At 44.8% G+C, this 18,075-nt stretch overlaps 1 protein-coding gene and 1 long non-coding RNA gene across 2 annotated transcripts in view; both read left to right on the top strand.

The window, feature by feature from the left end:
• The first annotated feature begins 3,338 nt into the window (after positions 1 to 3,338).
• On the top strand, positions 3,339 to 12,901 carry LOC140578346 (uncharacterized). The gene is made up of 2 exons (XR_011982451.1): positions 3,339 to 3,442; positions 6,730 to 12,901. It is a non-coding gene; the product is annotated as an uncharacterized lncRNA (long non-coding RNA).
• A 225-nt stretch (positions 12,902 to 13,126) lies between these two features.
• nin (ninein (GSK3B interacting protein)) overlaps positions 13,127 to 18,075 on the top strand; it is a 35,436-nt gene continuing 30,487 nt past the window's right edge. Inside the window, exons 1-2 of the mRNA XM_072698980.1 lie at positions 13,127 to 13,204; positions 13,370 to 13,423. Coding sequence (XP_072555081.1) covers positions 13,127 to 13,204; positions 13,370 to 13,423 — 132 coding nt within the window. The remainder of the gene's footprint in view (positions 13,205 to 13,369; positions 13,424 to 18,075) is intronic.

The raw sequence follows: 18,075 nt of genomic DNA, 5'->3' as shown, positions 1-18,075 counted from the left end.
ATTTTCGGACATTTTTTTGCCGATGTATGATACGATGTGTATGATGTTTGTGGACTGTGAAGTACTGGCAGTGTCCGTGGAAAAAATGTATAAAATGTAACGTTTTTGAAATGGATGCATCTGACTGGTTGCATTTGAATTGAGGCGCGTAATAAATAATGATACTGTTCTGTGAGGATGTGCAGTTTTCTCTTTTTTTCCCCATCCCATCGAGACCGCTATGTCTGAGACCAAGACAAGACCGAGACCAAATAGAGTCGAGACCAAGACAAGACCGAGACCACAAAAAGACCGGTCTCGAGAACTACAACACTAGTACCCGGATCCTTCTCCTACGCAGCCATGATGTTGTGATTGATGCAGAATGTGGTCTGGCATTATCTTGTTGAAAAATGCAGGGTCTTCCCTGTCTAAACAGATGACGTCTGGATGGGCGCATATGTTGTACTAGAACCTGAATATATTTTTCTGCATTGATGGTGCCTTTCCAGACATGCAAGCTGCCCATGCCACACACACTCATGCAACCCCATACCATCAGAGATGCAGGCTTCTGAACTGAGCGTTGATAAAAACTTGGGTTGTCCTTGCCCTCTTTGGTCCGGATGACATGGCGTCCCACATTTCCAAGAAGAACTTCGAATCGTGACTCATCTGACCACAGAACAGTCTTCCATTTTGCCACACTCCATTTTAAATGATCCCTGGCCCAGTGAAAACGCCTGAGCTTGTGGATCTTGCTTAGAAATGGCTTCTTCTTTGCACTGTAGAGTTTCAGCTGGCAACGACGGATGGCATGGTGGATTGTGTTCACTAACAATGGTTTCTGGAAGTATTCCTGAGCCCATTCTGTGATTTCCTTTACAGTAGCATTCCTGTTTGTGGTGCAGTGTCGTTTAAGGGCCCGGAGATCATGGGCATCCAGTATGGTTTTACGCCCTTGACCCTTATGCACAGAGATTGTTCCAGATTCTCTGAATCTTCGGATGATGTTATGCACAGTTGATGATGATAACTGCAAAGTCTTTGCAATTTTTCGCTGGGTAACATCTTTCTGATATTTCTCCACTATCTTTCTGCACAACATTGTGGGAATTGGTGATCCTCTACCCATCTTGGCTTCTGAGAGACACTGCCACTCTGAGAAGCTCTTTTTATACCCAATCATGTTGCCAATTGACCTAATTAGTGTTAATTGGTCTTCCAGCTCTTCGTTATGCTCAAATTAACTTTTTCCAGCCTCTTATTGCTACTTGTCCCAACTTTTTTGGGATTTGTTGACACCGTGAAATTTTGAATCACCATATTTTTCCCTTAAAATGATACATTTTCTCAGTTTAAACTTTTGTTCCGTGATTTATGTTCTATTCTGAATAAAATATTGACATTTGCCATCTCCACATCATTGCATTCAGTTATTATTCACAATTTGTTTAGTGTCCCAACTTTTTTGGAATCCGGTTTGTACATGCCTTTTCATAATTATGAAGCTCTTGTCAGTGAAATTCTTGTTTACATTATGGTTTAGTAAGAATGCAATCACATGGAGGCAGGAGAAATGTCAAAAGAAGGTGGAGTCAGACTCAGCATATACATTACTTTGCAGTATATTAGAATATGATACACATGCATATGGTAGGTGTTCTTTTTGTATTTCTGCCATACACTTGCAGGAAAACCCAGTGTCCTTCCAGAATTCCAACTACTCAAATATTAATTACAGTTTAACTACAATATTTTTGTGAATGTATTGCAGGTTGATTTTAAGCAGTTTAAGGACACATTGATACAGATCTTAACACCAGTAGGAGAGCCCTTTCAAAGCCAGGAAGCCTGCTGGCAGCAAGGTAGGCATTTCTTTTAATTTCAGTTGGAATGGGAATGGCTTAGTTTTTCATTTTAATTCAAAATTCACTGACTGTATTTGAATTGATTACTTTTTGGTTACTTTTATAAGAACTGTTTTAAACTGGGCCATGAATCTGAAAAGTCTCAAAGGCTTTGCTGACCCACATTGTCTGGAAACATGCCAAAAGAAGTTATTTCTGCACAGCGAAAAGATGCAAAGCAACAAAATGAGTGTTATATTCTACATATAAGCTTTTTACCATAAAAGTATATTTGTCTGTAACCCCTTTGTAATCACCAACATTTGGAGGTTGATCACCCTAAAGTTGAAGCAGTGCAGCTTATTGGCAGCAAAAGGAAAGGTGAAAGCATATGACATTTGACATTATGAACGTGAGATCTCAGAAACTATTTGATGGATCATACTACTACTTCACAAAAACATTATATGGATGAAAATCTACACCTAAAAATGTACAATTGGTACAATTGATTCAAAACTGTAACTGCAACAACAGAGGGCAGCAAAATTGAAAATGCAAACAGAGGCTAGCCAAAAGCAAAAATGGAGCCTGCAGCCACCAACTGATCAACATAGCCATCGACAGCCATAAATGTATTCTGTGGATCTTTTAGCAAACTTCCAAGGAATATTGTATAGGTTGGCGATTTTAAAACTGTAGGACCTGACATGATTTTCTGAATATTACATAATAAAGTTTAGATTTATTTTTGGTCACTAGCCTCCCTGTTTGCCAAATTTTATAGATAGCAGTCTGGTAACTAGTCTAGTCTACTCTACTCTAGTCTCTGAGCAACTGGCAACTTGTGAGAAGTGGTGGTATTATAAAGATAAAAATATAGCAGTACCTGTACTGCTTAATTCTTATTACATATATATGATGACTGCATATATGATCCCACATTTGCGCTTGCGACATCCTGCACAACTGTCGTAAACATGGAAATGAGTTGCGTTGTGAACCTGCGGTCGATTACTTTTCCTCAAAGATTCGGATTGTGCGTCTCAATAAATTGATATTGAATTTGCGAACTGAAATTGAATTGGGAGAAGTGAAATTGTAAGTATAGAGCGTCACATTTTCCAGGTAGGATAAATGTAGTTTCAAGTTATTGGAATTCAGATTCAAACTAATAAATTCAGATTCAGTTTTTTAATGCAACAACTGCAGATTCAAATATACACTATTCATATTCAGTTTCTAGTGGCATAAATATCAGCCCATAGTTTTTTTCCCCCATTTTTTAAGAAGCCAATGGCCTGTTAAATGCCTGGAAAATGTAAAGCTTGAGGGTAATGCAGTTCTCAGGATGTGTGTTGAAGGTTTTTACCAAAATTTAGCAGATAAATTGTGAAATTGAAACTCTGCTTTTGTGACCTGATGCTACAATGCTTGGTTGAATTATGGGAAATTCTTTCACAGACTCTTTCGTAAATAAAGGAAACTGTTTTAGCCACTGGCTGACCCCAGAGTTGGCTGATTCCATCACTGCGCTCTCTGAGGCGGGGGCTGCACGACCACCAGAAGACCCCAGGAACACTGCACATAATAATGTGCCGAGGAAGTACCAAGTATGGCCACATTGTTTTACATCACCCTGCGATCATTAGGAGTGTGAAGATATGATATATTGATGCATTGTGATGAATTGAGTATTAAGATGATGGATCAACTGCATTAGTTTGTAATTTCAGAATCAGTTATAATTAATTTTTGGGGGCAAAATCTTCTTTAAAGATACTCCTACTTGAGGTCAAAGACCCCTACTGATCACATATGAACCTGCATGTTGTCTGTCTGATTTGCATAATAGAAATGAGATAATGTACAAATGCATACATTTATTTCACTTTTATTAATAACTTATATACGGGAGTACGGTGAAATAACGCAATACTCTTATTTGAGTTGCTTACAAGATACTTGATGGGCTATTTGCATCTTGACTTTTCTAAATATATACTTGGCTTTTAATTTCTATGATCTGTGAGTCGTGTTTGGACAGTGACAGTTTTATTAATTTGTAATTAAGCAATCAAGATGTGATTTATGAACCTTTTTGAAATGACAGCTATTTTTATACATAGTCCCCCTGTTGTGAAGAGCTCAAAAGTAATTTGACAAACTAAAATAAGTAATATATAATTATTTTTAATACTTTAATATGTTACACATGTACACTTTAGAATATATGTCTGCTGCTTTTGTCAGCAGTCATATCATCATCACTAGTGATCCAGGTCCACTAGTACTCATACATGCCCATGCCATAATACTGCCTCCACCATGCTTCACAGATAATGTGGTATGCATCAGATCATGAGCTGCTTTTTCCCTTATCCATTCTTTTCTCTTCTCTTACCATCATTGGGCCTCATTCACCAATATTTTCTTAAGAATGCTCTTAAATATGTTCCTACGAAATTTGTTCAGAACAACCTACGTCGGATTCATGATGTGTTCTTAAGTAGCAGAATTGTTCGCACCTTTTTTTTAAGAATGATGAATCCCACGTCTTCGTAACTGAAGGCGCGTGCCAGTTTGTCCTAATTACCATAGGGAAACGCCCTGCAATAAGAACATAAGAAATTTACAAACGAGAGGCCATTCGGCCCATCAAGCTCGTTTAGGGAGAACATAACTAATAGCTCAGAGTTGTTAAAATCTTATCTAGCTCTGATTTAAAGGAACCCATGGTTTTAGCTTCCGCTACACTAGCAGGAAGACTATTCCATACTCTAACTACACGCTGTGTAAAGAAGTGCTTCCTCAAATTTGTTTTAAAATGTTCTCCCGCTAATTTCCACTTATGGCCACGAGTTCTAGTATTTAGACTAATATTGAAATAGTCATTTGGCTGAACAGCATCCAGACCCATTAGAATCTTATAGACCTGAATCATATCCCCCCTTAGTCTCCTTTGCTCAAGGCTAAACAGATTCAGTTCCGCTAACCTCTCCTCATAAGACATTCCTCTAAGACCAGGAATCATTCTCGTAGCTCTTCGTTGCACCTTTTCTAAGGCAGCAATGTCCTTTTTGAGGTATGGTGACCAAACCTGCACACAGTATTCTAGGCGGGGTCTTACCAAGGAATTATATAAGTGTAACATCACCTCCCTTGACTTAAACTCCACACACCTAGAGATATAACCCAACATTCTGTTGGCCTTTTTTATTGCTTCCCCACACTGGCGAGAGTGGGACATGGAAGCATCAAAATACTGTACATACTGAGATCTTTCTCGTATTCAGCTACCTTTATTTCAGTGGAACCCATAAAATATCTGTACTTTATATTTCTGCTCCCTGCATGGATTACCTTACATTTATCTGTGTTAAATTTCATCTGCCAAGTATCAGCCCATTCGCTAATTAAATACAGATCCCGTTGAAGCCTCTCTGCTGCTAGATCAGTATCTGCTACACCGCCCACCTTGGTGTCGTCTGCAAATTTAACCAGTTTACTGTATGTATTTGTGTCAATTTCATTAATGTAAATTAGGAACAATAGTGGTCCTAAAATTGAACCCTGCGGTACCCCACTATGAACGGAGGCCCACTGTGACATTGTGCCTCTAATAACTACTCGCTGCTTCCTGCCAGTTAGCCAGTTTTCGATCCAAGCTGCCACAGTTCCTAAAATCCCTGTAGCTTTAAGCTTTAGCAAGAGCCGTTTGTGGGGGACAACATCAAAGGCCTTCTGGAAATCCAAGTAAATCACATCATAGGTCTTTTTCTGATCAATTTCACTTGTAGCTTCCTCAAAGAACTCAAGTAGATTCGTTAAGCAGGATCTACCTCTCCTAAATCCATGTTGGCTATCCTTTATAATGTTGTTTGCATCTAGGTAATCTACCATTTTCACTTGAATTATAGCTTCCATTATTTTTCCAGTAATGCTAGTTAAACTGATTGGCCTATAGTTTGCTGGATTACTTCTATCCCCTTTTTTGAATATGGGTGTTATATTAGCATGCTTCCAATCTGATGGTACCACACCCGCAGATAACAATTTCTGGAATATTATTATTAAGTTAAAGGTTGGCTAATAATATCCCTCATCTCTTTTAAGACTATAGGTAAGATGCCATCAGGGCCCTGCGATTTATTTATTTTGAGTTTAGCTAGGCTTAGTATCACATCAACCTCAGTTATACATATATTGGTCATAGACGATGCTGTATTCGTATTAATTGGTGGTAAGTTACTTGTGTTCTCTACTGTGAACACCCGTGAAAAATAATCATTAAACTTATTTACTATATCAATTTCGTTATCAATTATAAGGCCCTTACTATCCTGCAAATTAGTGATTTCAGCTTTTTGAGCTCTCTTGGAGTTAAAATATTGGAAGAAATCTTTACTGTCATCCTTAGCCTCCAATGCAATTTTTCTTTCTACATCCCTCTTGGATAGCCTAATGTTATTTTTTTAACTCTGCCTGTAGACTTAGATACTCCTGCTTAATATTGAAATCATTAGTTATTTTCCAATTGTGGAACAGAACCCTTTTCCTCCTGACTTTATTCTTAATTTCCTTAGTAAACCACCTTGGTTGTCATTTCCTAGATTTAGTTTTGCTGGAAACAGGTATGAAGTCCTCTTGCACTTGCAACAATGTGCTTTTAAAAAATTCCCATGCCTCTTCAACTGTTTTGCTATTTAACTCTGTCCAGTTTACAGTTTCTAATTTCCGTCTCATACCATTAAAGTTAGCCTTCCTAACATTTTATACTTTTAATTTCGACTTTGCTCTTCGGACACTAAAATTAACCTTGAATTTAACCATGTTATGATCACTACCGTACAATGGGTCTAAAACCTCTAATTTTCCAATCCTATCCTGGTTATTACAGAAAACAAGATCAAGAAGGGCTTCTCCCCTGGTAGGAGTATTAACAAACTGAGTGAAAAAACAATCCTGTACTAATTCCACCATCTCAAGTTCATTTACAGAAGAGTCAGAGACTGTGTCCCACTGTATCCCAGGTAAATTAAAATCACCCATAACCACCACATCATTTTTATTACTCATAATCCTGATATTATCATATAACATTCTGCTTTCCTCTACAGCTACATTAGGTGCTCTATAACAAACCCCGACAATTAGGCCATTTGAATCTTTAGCATCAAGTTTTATCCATACAGCTTCTGAATTTTTATTTTTATCAGTGAGATCCCTTGCCTGCAAGTTTTCTTTTATGTATACTGCAACACCACCTCCCTTCTTGCCTATCCGGTCTCTACGGAACAACGTATAACCATCCATATTATATTCATCACCATCATTGTCACTCATCCATGTTTCAGTTATTCCTATAATGTCATAATTGTCTGAAGAAATTAAAGCCTCTAAGTCATTAATTTTGTTTGTAATACTCCTAGCATTCAAATACAGACCACTAATGGTAGGCCTTTTACAGTGTCTACTTTTAATATTTATTTGGGCTTTCCGTCTCTCCCCACATAAATTCTTAACTGACCTCCCTGCCCCCCCAGTCCCTAGTTTAAACATTCCTCAACTATTCTGCACATACGCCTCCCCAATACACTGGTTCCCCTATGGTTCAGATGCAACCCGTCCGGCTTGAACAGGTCCCACCTGTTCCAGAAGGTCTTCCAGTGCCCCATGAACCTGAACCCCTCTTTCCTACACCACCATTTTAGTCAGCTAACTTTGCCTGACTTGCACGTGGCACAGGAAGTATTCCAGAGAATACCACCGTGGATGTTCTGCTTCTAAGCTTATCCGCGACTTCTATAAATTTATCTTGCAGAACAGCCCTCCTGCCCTTTCCTATGTCATTGGTGCCAACATGCACCACGACCACTGGATCCACCCCGGCTGGGGCCAAAAGCCTGTCCACTCGATCTGGAAGGTCCCCTACCTGGGCACCAGGCAGGCAAAACAACGTACGGGACCCTCTATCACGGGTGCACACATAACTATCTACACCTCTTATAATTGAATCCCCTACTACCACAACCTCCCTCCTACTGGGGTTAGGCGGCTCCTTGGTGCCCAAGGGCCCACCTGCCTCCCCAGTCTCTTCCGGCTCTAAAGCTGGAAGCACCTGAAAGCGATAAGACACCGTTACTTCAGGTGATGCCGCCTCTGTGAATTGTGTACGCCCTTTTCTACGTCTACGACCTACGCTCACCCAGCTCTCTCGACCTACCTGTTCATCATTCTCCCCCCTCCCCGCTTGTGACGTACACACACAGTCTCCCTAGAAGGCGTATTAACACTCTCCTTTAACTCATTATTATGTTGGATGAGAGCCAGTCGCTCCTCTAGGTCACGAACCTGGACCATGAGTGAGTCAACTAACCTACATCTCTCGCAGACGTTGTCCGACTGGACGCAAGCATCCAGAAGGGCAAACATCTTGCAAACACAACACTGAGCTGGCCCCATAATTACCTAACTCACTATGTCCCCGTCCGTTACTCCCAGCCCTGTATATTAATATAGAGTATTTAAACTTTTAGTTGATCTAATTAACGTATAGTTAAAACAAAGTGCCGAGTACACTAAAACACTAAATTAACACTTGTGTTAAATCGGTACTTTATTATAAATTATCCGGCAGCGTCAGCGATAACAACCTTTAAATTAAACCTTTAAAATAACCAAATTAACAATTACTTACCCGAGACTAACTTCCTGCTGAACCACGTTTAGCTAAACTAAAGCGAAGTTGCTCTAGGGAGGCCAAAAAACCACAAAAAAAACCCTCTCAAAGCAGGCTACTGCCGGAGCGGGAAAAAAAGTGGAAAATGTCCTCCCGGCCCCGACCGGCGACCGAGCAAAGCTCAGGAGCAACTGTCCTTTTAGAGTTAATGTTACCGATGTTCGATAATATTGTCCTTTGATGCGAAGGACGCAGACAGAAACGCCGCTCGCGGCCGCAGCTGTCGGTAACACTCACGCTGTCAATTAACAAGGACAGACAAGTACACACGTAAAAATAAAAGTTAAAAATGAAACAACAACAACCCACGTAACCGTGCTGGCACACAAACACTCAAATATACTTTACAGATAATTCAAATCAAATCAACCCAATTTCCCATAATAGGGCATGAAACTGTAGGGCCGTGTGCAAGGAATGGCGAAGAGATGCGCAAGTTGTCATCTGCTTGGCACCAATCGGAAAAAAAACTTAAGTATTGCTGAAGTAGAAGTATTAATACAGTAAAATCCCGTTATAGTGGACCCGCTTATAACGGAATATCATCTATAACAGACGAGGTCTGCTGGTTCCGGCCATGCGCCTTTAAGAACATGCAGAAAAAGCATCGGATACAGCGGACTGGCATATAACGGAATTTCGCTTATAACGGAAAAACAGTTTGCTCCCCAGCGCCGCTTTTAGATGTAGTTTTGTGTGGCTATAACGGACATGCAGCTCCGCGTACAAGGTGCGTGGCGTGCCGGTGATCAGTGTTGCCAACTTAGCGACAAAGTCGCTATATTTTGCGAGTTTTTAGACCCCTCTAGCAACTCGTTTTCAAAAAAGCGACTAGCGACAAATCTAGAGACTTTTTCTAGTGTTACTGGAGAATTTTGGAGACTCTAACGGTGAAAGCACGTAACGTCCTTACTCTTCTCACCGGGCAGCGAGTGCTGCCGTGGGCTCCTCCCCGTCCCAAAGCACTCACAGGTGGCCAGTCCTCGCGCAGCAGCCCCGCCCAGCTGCAGTAACAGCAGGGGATGTGCATCATTTTCTCACATTGCCATTGACAGTTTTTTTCAATTGTCCTTTTTTGGTCCGTTTAGATTGTTAATGTGGATTTTATACAAAAAATGTTGTGGTTAAAAATGTTAACGGTTCACTTGTTCACTGTGACTTAAGCAAACTTAAAAAAGTATCTCTTTGGGGGTCACTTTTGCCGGTTATATATATATATATATGTGGTATTGGTTTGCGAACCGTTCGTTTGAGTCACCGACGGAGTGTCTGAAAACCCATAAGTTTGATTCGTTCATCGAACGGGCTCTCGGGGAGTTGCTGAGAGCGTATATCAATAATACAGCAACCGGAGTCTTTAACCCACATTTCTGCAGAAAAAACGTGTAAATAAATTCTAAGACATTTGAATTTAAAAGTGTTTTATTTGTCGGTTTGTGTTATTATTTAGTGTTACTTTATTATGTTAATATAAAAATATAGGCCTATAATTGTCATAATTTGTTTTTAAAATATTTGCAAGCATACTGTGCATGAGTATAAGTGACTGAACCACAGGTATATTATTATTATTATTATTATTAACATTAGCACGAATAAAATATTTATTACAGGACATATGCCTTGTTTAAGTATGATTTGTTTTTACATTGTTGATTGCATTTAGTTTAGTCTTTGTAGCAATTTTGCTGGAGAAATAGGACACATTTGCACTTTTATTTTAATACAAGAAAAGACGTGTGCGACCAGTTAGACCCTTGAAATATATATATATAAATTTAATAACTTACTGCTTTCGTAAATCGGCAATAGATGCATGTATTTTACCCTATTCATCAGCGTAACTGCAATTCCGCAATAAACGCCGCAATGGCCCTTGGGATCGGTGCCAACGTACGAAAACCCGTACGTTCGATTCGTTCATCGAACAGGCTCTCGGGTTTTTTGGAGTCAGCGAGTTAGAGACCAGGTACTCGGCTGTTCGGGTGTTCTCGGAACCAGACAGAAATCTAGGAACGCAAATGTGACGAATGAAAGTGACGAACATAAGAATAAACCTAAAAGTGATAAAACAAGCGCAGACGGAACATGAAAAATAAATCCGAAATCGCGGGGGATGCTTTTGGATGTTGAATAGCCAAAGATCAGTTTTAAAAACGTTTTAAAATAACTTTAAAAATCGATTCGTTCAGACATACGAATCGGTTCAACCCGTTCACTAAAAAAACCGAGTTAAAAAGAACGATTCTTTCGCGAATCGGCCATCAGTAATATTCAGCGAAGTTATGTAGTGGGGATTTACGGAAGAGGATTAGGGCTACCATGAAAATATTATTTGTGTGTCTGCTGGGGTTTGGCATGAGTAAATGGTGCCCTGTAGTTGTGCTCTGGGCATACAGCAACTCTGGATATAACAGACTTTGGATATAATGCACTGTTTTGTCAGGTCCCTTGAAGTCAATTATAACTGGATTGTATGGTACAGGACGTAAATTCAAACAGACATGTTATTTAGTAGCGTAACCCGTGGATATAGAGCCCCCAAGAAAGATGACACAAGGAAAGATATATCAGCTTCTCTGTGAATGCTGTGCCAAACACATCTAACATGCGTTCCCTTCTCAGAGCACGATTGGCAAGCTCTTCAAGAAATAACAGAAATGCCATTTTGATAGCAAGGCCAATGCGCAGAAAGAGACATATTTATAATCCGCATGATTTCCATTACTACCATGAAAATCATTTTTACACTTTAAAATTATTTTTTATATTTTACTTTTATAAATTATTCAAATACTATCATTTTATCAACTGTAGAATGAACAAACTGCTATAACCGATTATTTTGAACAAACTATCATTACTCAAATGTGCGTACGAATGGTCTTGAGTGTGCGTAGATTCTGTTCTTAGGTAAGAACAAATTCAGATAAGAAAACATTGGTGAATGTCAGAATCTTCATTTAAAAAGTGTGTACGTGGGGTTTAAGAACAAATTTGATCGTAAGAACGGTTGGTGAATGAGGCCCATTGTGCAACAGGTTACTCTTAACTTCATCTGTCTAAAGAATATTGTTCCAGCACCGGTGGTATCAGTGGTTTGCACCTGGTAAACCCTCTATTTACATTCATGAAGTCTCATCTTGATTGTAGAATTTGCTAATGCCTACCTCATGGAGAATCAGTTTTCTTCACCAAGGAAAGAATTCTGCAATTATCCACCACAGTTAGCATCTGTGATTGCCCAGACCTTTTGGCCCTGTTCACACCTGGTATTAACATGTGTCCTGCATAATCCAATCACAAGTGGACAATGCTAAGTACAGGTGTGAATGCATTGAAAACGCATCTAGATCCGATCGCTCAAACCACATTCGGAGCTGGTCTGGGACGCATATGGCCACATTCATATAGCAGTGTGAACACGAAGTGTAATGGGTTGCATTGAAGGACCGCCTACTCAGCTGACATTCTGGTGTGAGCATAAGTACATACATACTTATTAAATGCGCAAGTGGTTTTTGACATATGATTTATGTCAGAGCAGAGTGGAGCATTGTGTAGTAAACTGCACTGTGAACAGCAGGGCATCATTTTCCTTACAACAACAAAAAATAAGTTTGAATCTACTGGGAAGTTGATTTAATATCAGACTGTCGTGACCCATTCGCATGCAAACTTTGTCAGTGTGCATCATTAATATTCTGCGCAAATTTGGCAAAAATATATTGTGTAAGAAGTGATTTATTAAAGATGTTTTGAAAAACACATTATATTTAATGCACACTTTATTAATATTGGTGCATCTTGCTGTTAAAAATTACATGAACGCAAAATTAAAGCGTGTAGGTATGTGTCCCACTCCGACCCTGACTACTTCACTTCTTTTACTTCACTTTTAAGTCAGACATACTGTAGTTTAGCATATCAGACAAAACAATGAATCTCTTCGTTGAAATTTTCACAAATTTTGAGCTTCATTGGTTATGATTAAAAGCCAAAATATTATCATATGGCAAAAGACATAATGCATTACAGACTGAACTTTTTGTCCTTGAACAGAAAAGTATTAACCTAAGTACTGAAAGACCTTTTTAACACGTACATTTGTATCGTATTGACGTGGTATAAAAATGCATGCCTACAATGTGAAAAGTAGAACTTTATTGTGAAAAATACAGACATGGACAAATTTGTTGGTACCCTTACAGCTCATTGAAACAATGCTTCATTTCTTCTGAGAGGCAATTCAGTTAAAAGCAATTGCCTAATGTATACCTGCATGCCTTTAGTATATGATAGCATAAACCAATAAAATTGTGAAAAGAAATGATTTGATGTTTATTTTCCAATGATATGCTAAAATAGTATGGACAGATTTGTTGGTACCCCTAAAGGGAATTTATCCTTGCGTTATAGTCATGTTTCAAACTAAGTGTTTAATCTCAACTAATATCACAGGTGCCTTCATGCTTTTCATCAGCCATTCAGCCTATTTCAAGGGAAAGAACATTCTACTGTGTTGTTTGGTATCATTGTGTGCACCAAACTGAATATGGACCTGAGAAAACTAAGGAGACTGCTGTCTGAGGAGCTCAGAAAGATGATTATAGAAGATAATTATATGTTAAAGGTAAAGGCTATAAGACCATCTCCAAGCAGCTTTATGTTCCTGTAACCACAGTTGCCTATATTATTAAAAAGTATAGGGTTCATGGGACTGAAGTCAGCCTCCTAGGATGTGGACGCAAGAGGAAATGCAGCCCCAGGTTGATCAGAAGGATAGTGCGGATAGTAGAAAAAGAGCCAAGGAAACCATCCAAAACCATTCAAGCTGAGCTCCAAGGTCAAGGTACGTCACTTTCTGATCGCACCATCCGTCACATTTTGAACAATAACGGGGCTCCATGGAAGAAGACCCAGGTGGGCTCCACTATTGACAGAAAAACATAAAAAAAGCCAGAGTGGAACTCGCCAAAATGCATGTTGACAAGCCCCAAAGTTTCTGGGAATATGTCCTTCCAAATGATGAGACAAAACTGGAGCTTTTTGGCCAGTCACATCAGTTGTATGTATACAGAAGGAAAAATTAAGCTTTAAAAGAAAAGAACACCATATCTACTGTGAAACATGGGGGGGGTCTGTTTTGTTTTGGGGCTGCTTTGCTGCATCTGGCACGGGGAACCTTGAATCTGTGCAGGGCACAATGAAGTCTCAAGACTACCAAGGCATCCTGGAGTGAAACATACTGCCCAATGTCAGAATGCTCAGCCTCAGTCGCAGGGCGTGGCCGCAGGCGGGGCAGCCAGGGCCGCAGGCAGGACTGGAGAGGCGGCCTCAGGCAGGGCCGCGGGCAGGACAGGCGAGACAGGCAGTTCAGGTGCTGGCAGGACAGGCGAGACAGGCAATTCAGGTGCCGGCAGGACAGGCGAGACAGGCAGTTCAGGTGGGAGCACCTCGGCGGGTGCCTCTGACGTGAGACCAGCAGGGGGCGCCACGGCGGGTGCCGCCATCACGCGGCCAGCAGGGGGCGCCACGGCGGGTGCCGCCATCACGCGGCCAGCAGGGGGCACCTCGGCGGGGACCTCCGTCGTGCGGCCAGCAGGGGGCACCACGGGCAGAGCGGAGGCAGCTGCAGGCGTGCGACCAGCAGGGGGCGCCTCGGCGGGCGCCACCATCACGTGACCAGTAGGGAGCGCCGCAGCGGGCGCCACCATCACACGGCCAGCAGGGGGCGCCGCAGCGGCCACCTCAGGCAGTTCCACAGACAGATCGGTGGCAGCTGCAGGGACTGCAGGCAAAGTAGGCAGGACAGGCGGGTCAAGCAGGACAGGCGGGTCAGGCTGTGCCGCTGGCATCACGGCAGCTGCAGCAGACGGTGCTGCAGGCAGATCGGCGGCCGCTGCAGCAGACGGGGCTGCAGGCAGATCGGCAGCAGCAGCAACAGGCGGTGCTACAGGCAGAGCGGCTGCAGCAGCAACAGGCGTTGCCGCGGGCAGAGCGGCTGCAGCAGCAGCAGGCGGGAGGGGTGCCGAGCGCGTTGGTGCTGCCCCTTTAAGGGCTCTTGGGACCCTGAGGGGATTTGCGTCTTTTATGGCGCTGATCCCTCTTCCGGGAAAGCGCTCCGGCCGGTCATCACCAGTCTCCAAAGGAGGCAGCTCTTCTTCTACCAGGGGCTCACCTATGAGAAAGGCGTCCTCCCACGTGGGCATTAGGGAGCAGGCACCCAGGAAGAGCGTTGTCTCTCCCTCATGCTGCGCTCTGCGCGGCTTTCGCCGCTTCCTTCCGGAGCGGCGGGGGTGAGTGGCCGAAGCCGCTTCAAGCTCAGTCTTGCGCTGTTTGGTGGAGGTTGGAGCCCTTGCCGTCTTGCTAGCGACAGGGAAGGAGGCAGGCGGTGAGTCGGGGGGCGGCTCCCAGGAGGCGTATCCCAGGGGGGACAGCCAGGCGGCCGCTCTCTCCCTCAGCTGCTGTAGGTGTCTTCCCACCTTCGCCTGCAGCTGCTCCTCATCGATCTCATCCCTCATTCTCATGAGCCTCCAACATTTCTCCACTAACGGGTGGGCCACTGGATCCCCCTGAAGTTCCAGCATGTTGGTCCAGTGGATCACCTCTTCGTCGGTCGAGAGGACCCTCCCGACAGCGCTGAGCATGGTTTGGAGATCAGTCATTCTGTCACGATCCACGGGTGAGCGAGCGGGTAAGCAGGCGCACGGAGCCAGAGGTTCGGGGAAACAGGACTTTTAATAAGGACGAGGGCAAACAGGAAGCAACGACACGTAACATAACAATGACTGATCTGGGGATGACTGACTCTGACAAGGACTAAATACACTAGACAAGCTGAGGGAAACGAGCAACAGGTGAGATCCATCAGAACACGAAGAACACGAGGTAATGAGGGGGGCGTGGCACACATCGGGATCGTACGGAGCGGGACGTGACAGGTGGTGCCACAAAATCTTTTTTTGTCCATGCTATTTTTATTTGTTTAATTACATAAAATATATAACTGAATCAATAATCAATAGCAAAGTCTGATTTGAGTTATATGGAATAAACAATAAGGGATGGCATTAAAATTTTGTCAGTCTCAAGTTATACCAGAGAGAGATGTTTTTTTTTGTGGAAGGGTATCAACAAATTTGTCCATGTCTAGTTTTTTAATTTAATTTTGAATCACATTATGTGAAATAATATTTTCTAATAATGACTGTAAAAATCACAATGCTATTACAAAATACAATTTAAAGATTATATGTCGAAGACCTCTCCTGGAGCCAACACCTTATCGTGGTGGAGGGGTTTGCGTGTTCCAATGATCCCAGGAGCTAAGTTGCCCAGGGCTTTATGCCCCTGGTAGGGTCACCCAAGGTAAACAGGTCCTGGGTGAGGAACCAGACGAAGTGCGACTCACAAGACCCCTAATTGTTACGGCGCGTACAAACAGGCAGGAAGCCAGGGATCAGGAACACGGGTTTTAATTAACGACAGCACAAAGCACGCAACGATACAACATCAATGACCGGACTGGGGATACTAACACAGACGTGGACTAAATACAATGAACTAATGACAACAATCAGAAACAGCTGTAAAACACTGGGATTCCACATGAGGTTAACGAGGGGGCGTGGCACACGTTAGGATCGGACGGAGCGGGGCGTGACAGAAACCTCCCCCCCCCCAAAGGCGCGCACACCAGGCGCGCCCGAGAGGAGGCGACGGACGAGACAAAACCGGGGACACAGGACCTGGAAAACAAGAGCAAAAACATCAACGAGACCAGGGAAACACAGGACAGAGACACAGAACTGGAACAAAGACAGGAAGAACGACAAGACCTGACACAAAACAGGGAACGCAGACAGGCAGGCCAAGAAGGGAGACACAGAGGGGACACAGGAGACACCGAGGGATGAGGAGCAAAGACAGGAGGGACAAAAGGACCAGAAGGGAACGGAGGAGACACAGAGGGACAAGGAGCAGAAACAGGTGGGACGGAGGGAAAGGGAGGAGGAACCAGGGGAGCCCGAAAGAACCCAGGCGGGCGACGGGCAGCGGCCGGAGGGGCCACAGGCGAGAGGGAGAAGGGAGCAGGAGGGAACCACACAGGGGCCGAGGGAACAGGACGAGGGAGAGACGGAGGGGACATGGAGGGAGCAGGAGGGAACAGCGGCGAAGGCAGGCAGGAGGGGGAGGCCGCGGCAGGCAACGGCGCAGCCGGGGCCGGCGAAGGCACCGTCCGACGCCCCACCGAAGCAGGGGGGCCCGGAGGCGACCGACATGGAGCCGGAGGCGACGCCGAGGACTGGCACCGAGGCACCGGGGGGGGGCCCGGAGGGGACCGCCAACCCAGAGCCGGAGGATCCGCAGGCAGCCACCGAGCGACAGCCAGGGGCCGAACGGGCGAGCCAGGGGGCAGGGTGGGCGGGACCCGGGCCCGACGCAGGTGTCCCCGCCCTTTCCGGGAGACTGAGAGGCGGGGACCCGGCCGGGGTCTGTCACATTGGGGTGACGGTGGCGGAGTCACAGGGGAAGGCACGGGGGCAGTCACAGGGGAAGCCAAGGCAATCCCCGAGGGGTCCCACTCAAGCTCCCCCTCCGACTCCACTATGGAGGAAGGAGCGTCAGAACAGCAGTCAGGGACCTCCTCGGGGACAGGAGCATTGGGAGTCGTGGGGGGCTGAGCTGAGAGCTCAGGGGCCGCGGGGAGCTCAGGGGCCGCGGGGAGCTCAGGGGCCGCGGGGAGCTCAGGGGCCGCGGGGAGCTCAGGGGCCGCGGGGAGCTCAGGGGAAGTAGCCTGAGTGGCCGCGAGCGAGCCGGGCTGGACAGGAGAGTGGCAGCCTCTGGCGGGGCTGCGGGCAGAGCGGCGGCCTCGGTCGCGCAGTCAGCAGGGGGCGCCTCAGCCGGCGGGGCCTCAGGCGCACAGCCAGCTGCAGGCACGGGAGTCACTGGGGGCGCAGCTAGCTGCAGGCACGGGAGTCACTGGAAGCACGGGGAGCTGAGGCAGCTGCACAGGGGACTGGGCAGGGGGCACCCACTCCAGGTCAGCAGGGGGTAGTGCAGCCTCAGGAACCTCAGGGGGCGCTGCAGCCTCAGGAACCACGGGTGGCGCTGCAGACTCAGGAACCACGGGGGGCGCCTCCCGCGTCCGAAATCGCAGAACCAGCGGGATAGCGTCCTTAATGGACCTGGCCCCTTTAAGGGCCAGGCGCGTCCCGGTGAAGGGGCAGGCTGCGGGCTTGGGCTCGGGCTCGGGCTCGCTCAGGCTTGGGCTTGGGCAGCGAAGCGGCGGTGATGTCACCTGCGAACACCGCAGGGTGGAGAATCGGGCTGGGATTCTCCCAGCGCACAGCAGGGTAAGCGGCGGAAAGAGAGACGGACCTGATAAAGAGCTCCTCTGGTGCACCCTCACGCCTTCTGTTTCTCCGCGTTCCTGCTGCTGTGCGGCCAGGCACCTCGGGAGCCGGCTTTGATCGCCGGTCCGCATCCGGCCAATACAGG

This window comes from Paramormyrops kingsleyae, chromosome 14 (genome assembly GCF_048594095.1).
Source record: "Paramormyrops kingsleyae isolate MSU_618 chromosome 14, PKINGS_0.4, whole genome shotgun sequence".
In the NCBI taxonomy this organism is placed as follows: domain Eukaryota; kingdom Metazoa; phylum Chordata; class Actinopteri; order Osteoglossiformes; family Mormyridae; genus Paramormyrops; species Paramormyrops kingsleyae.
The sequence above is the reverse complement of the archived record's forward strand: the minus strand, read 5'-3'. Positions and strand labels throughout refer to the sequence as shown.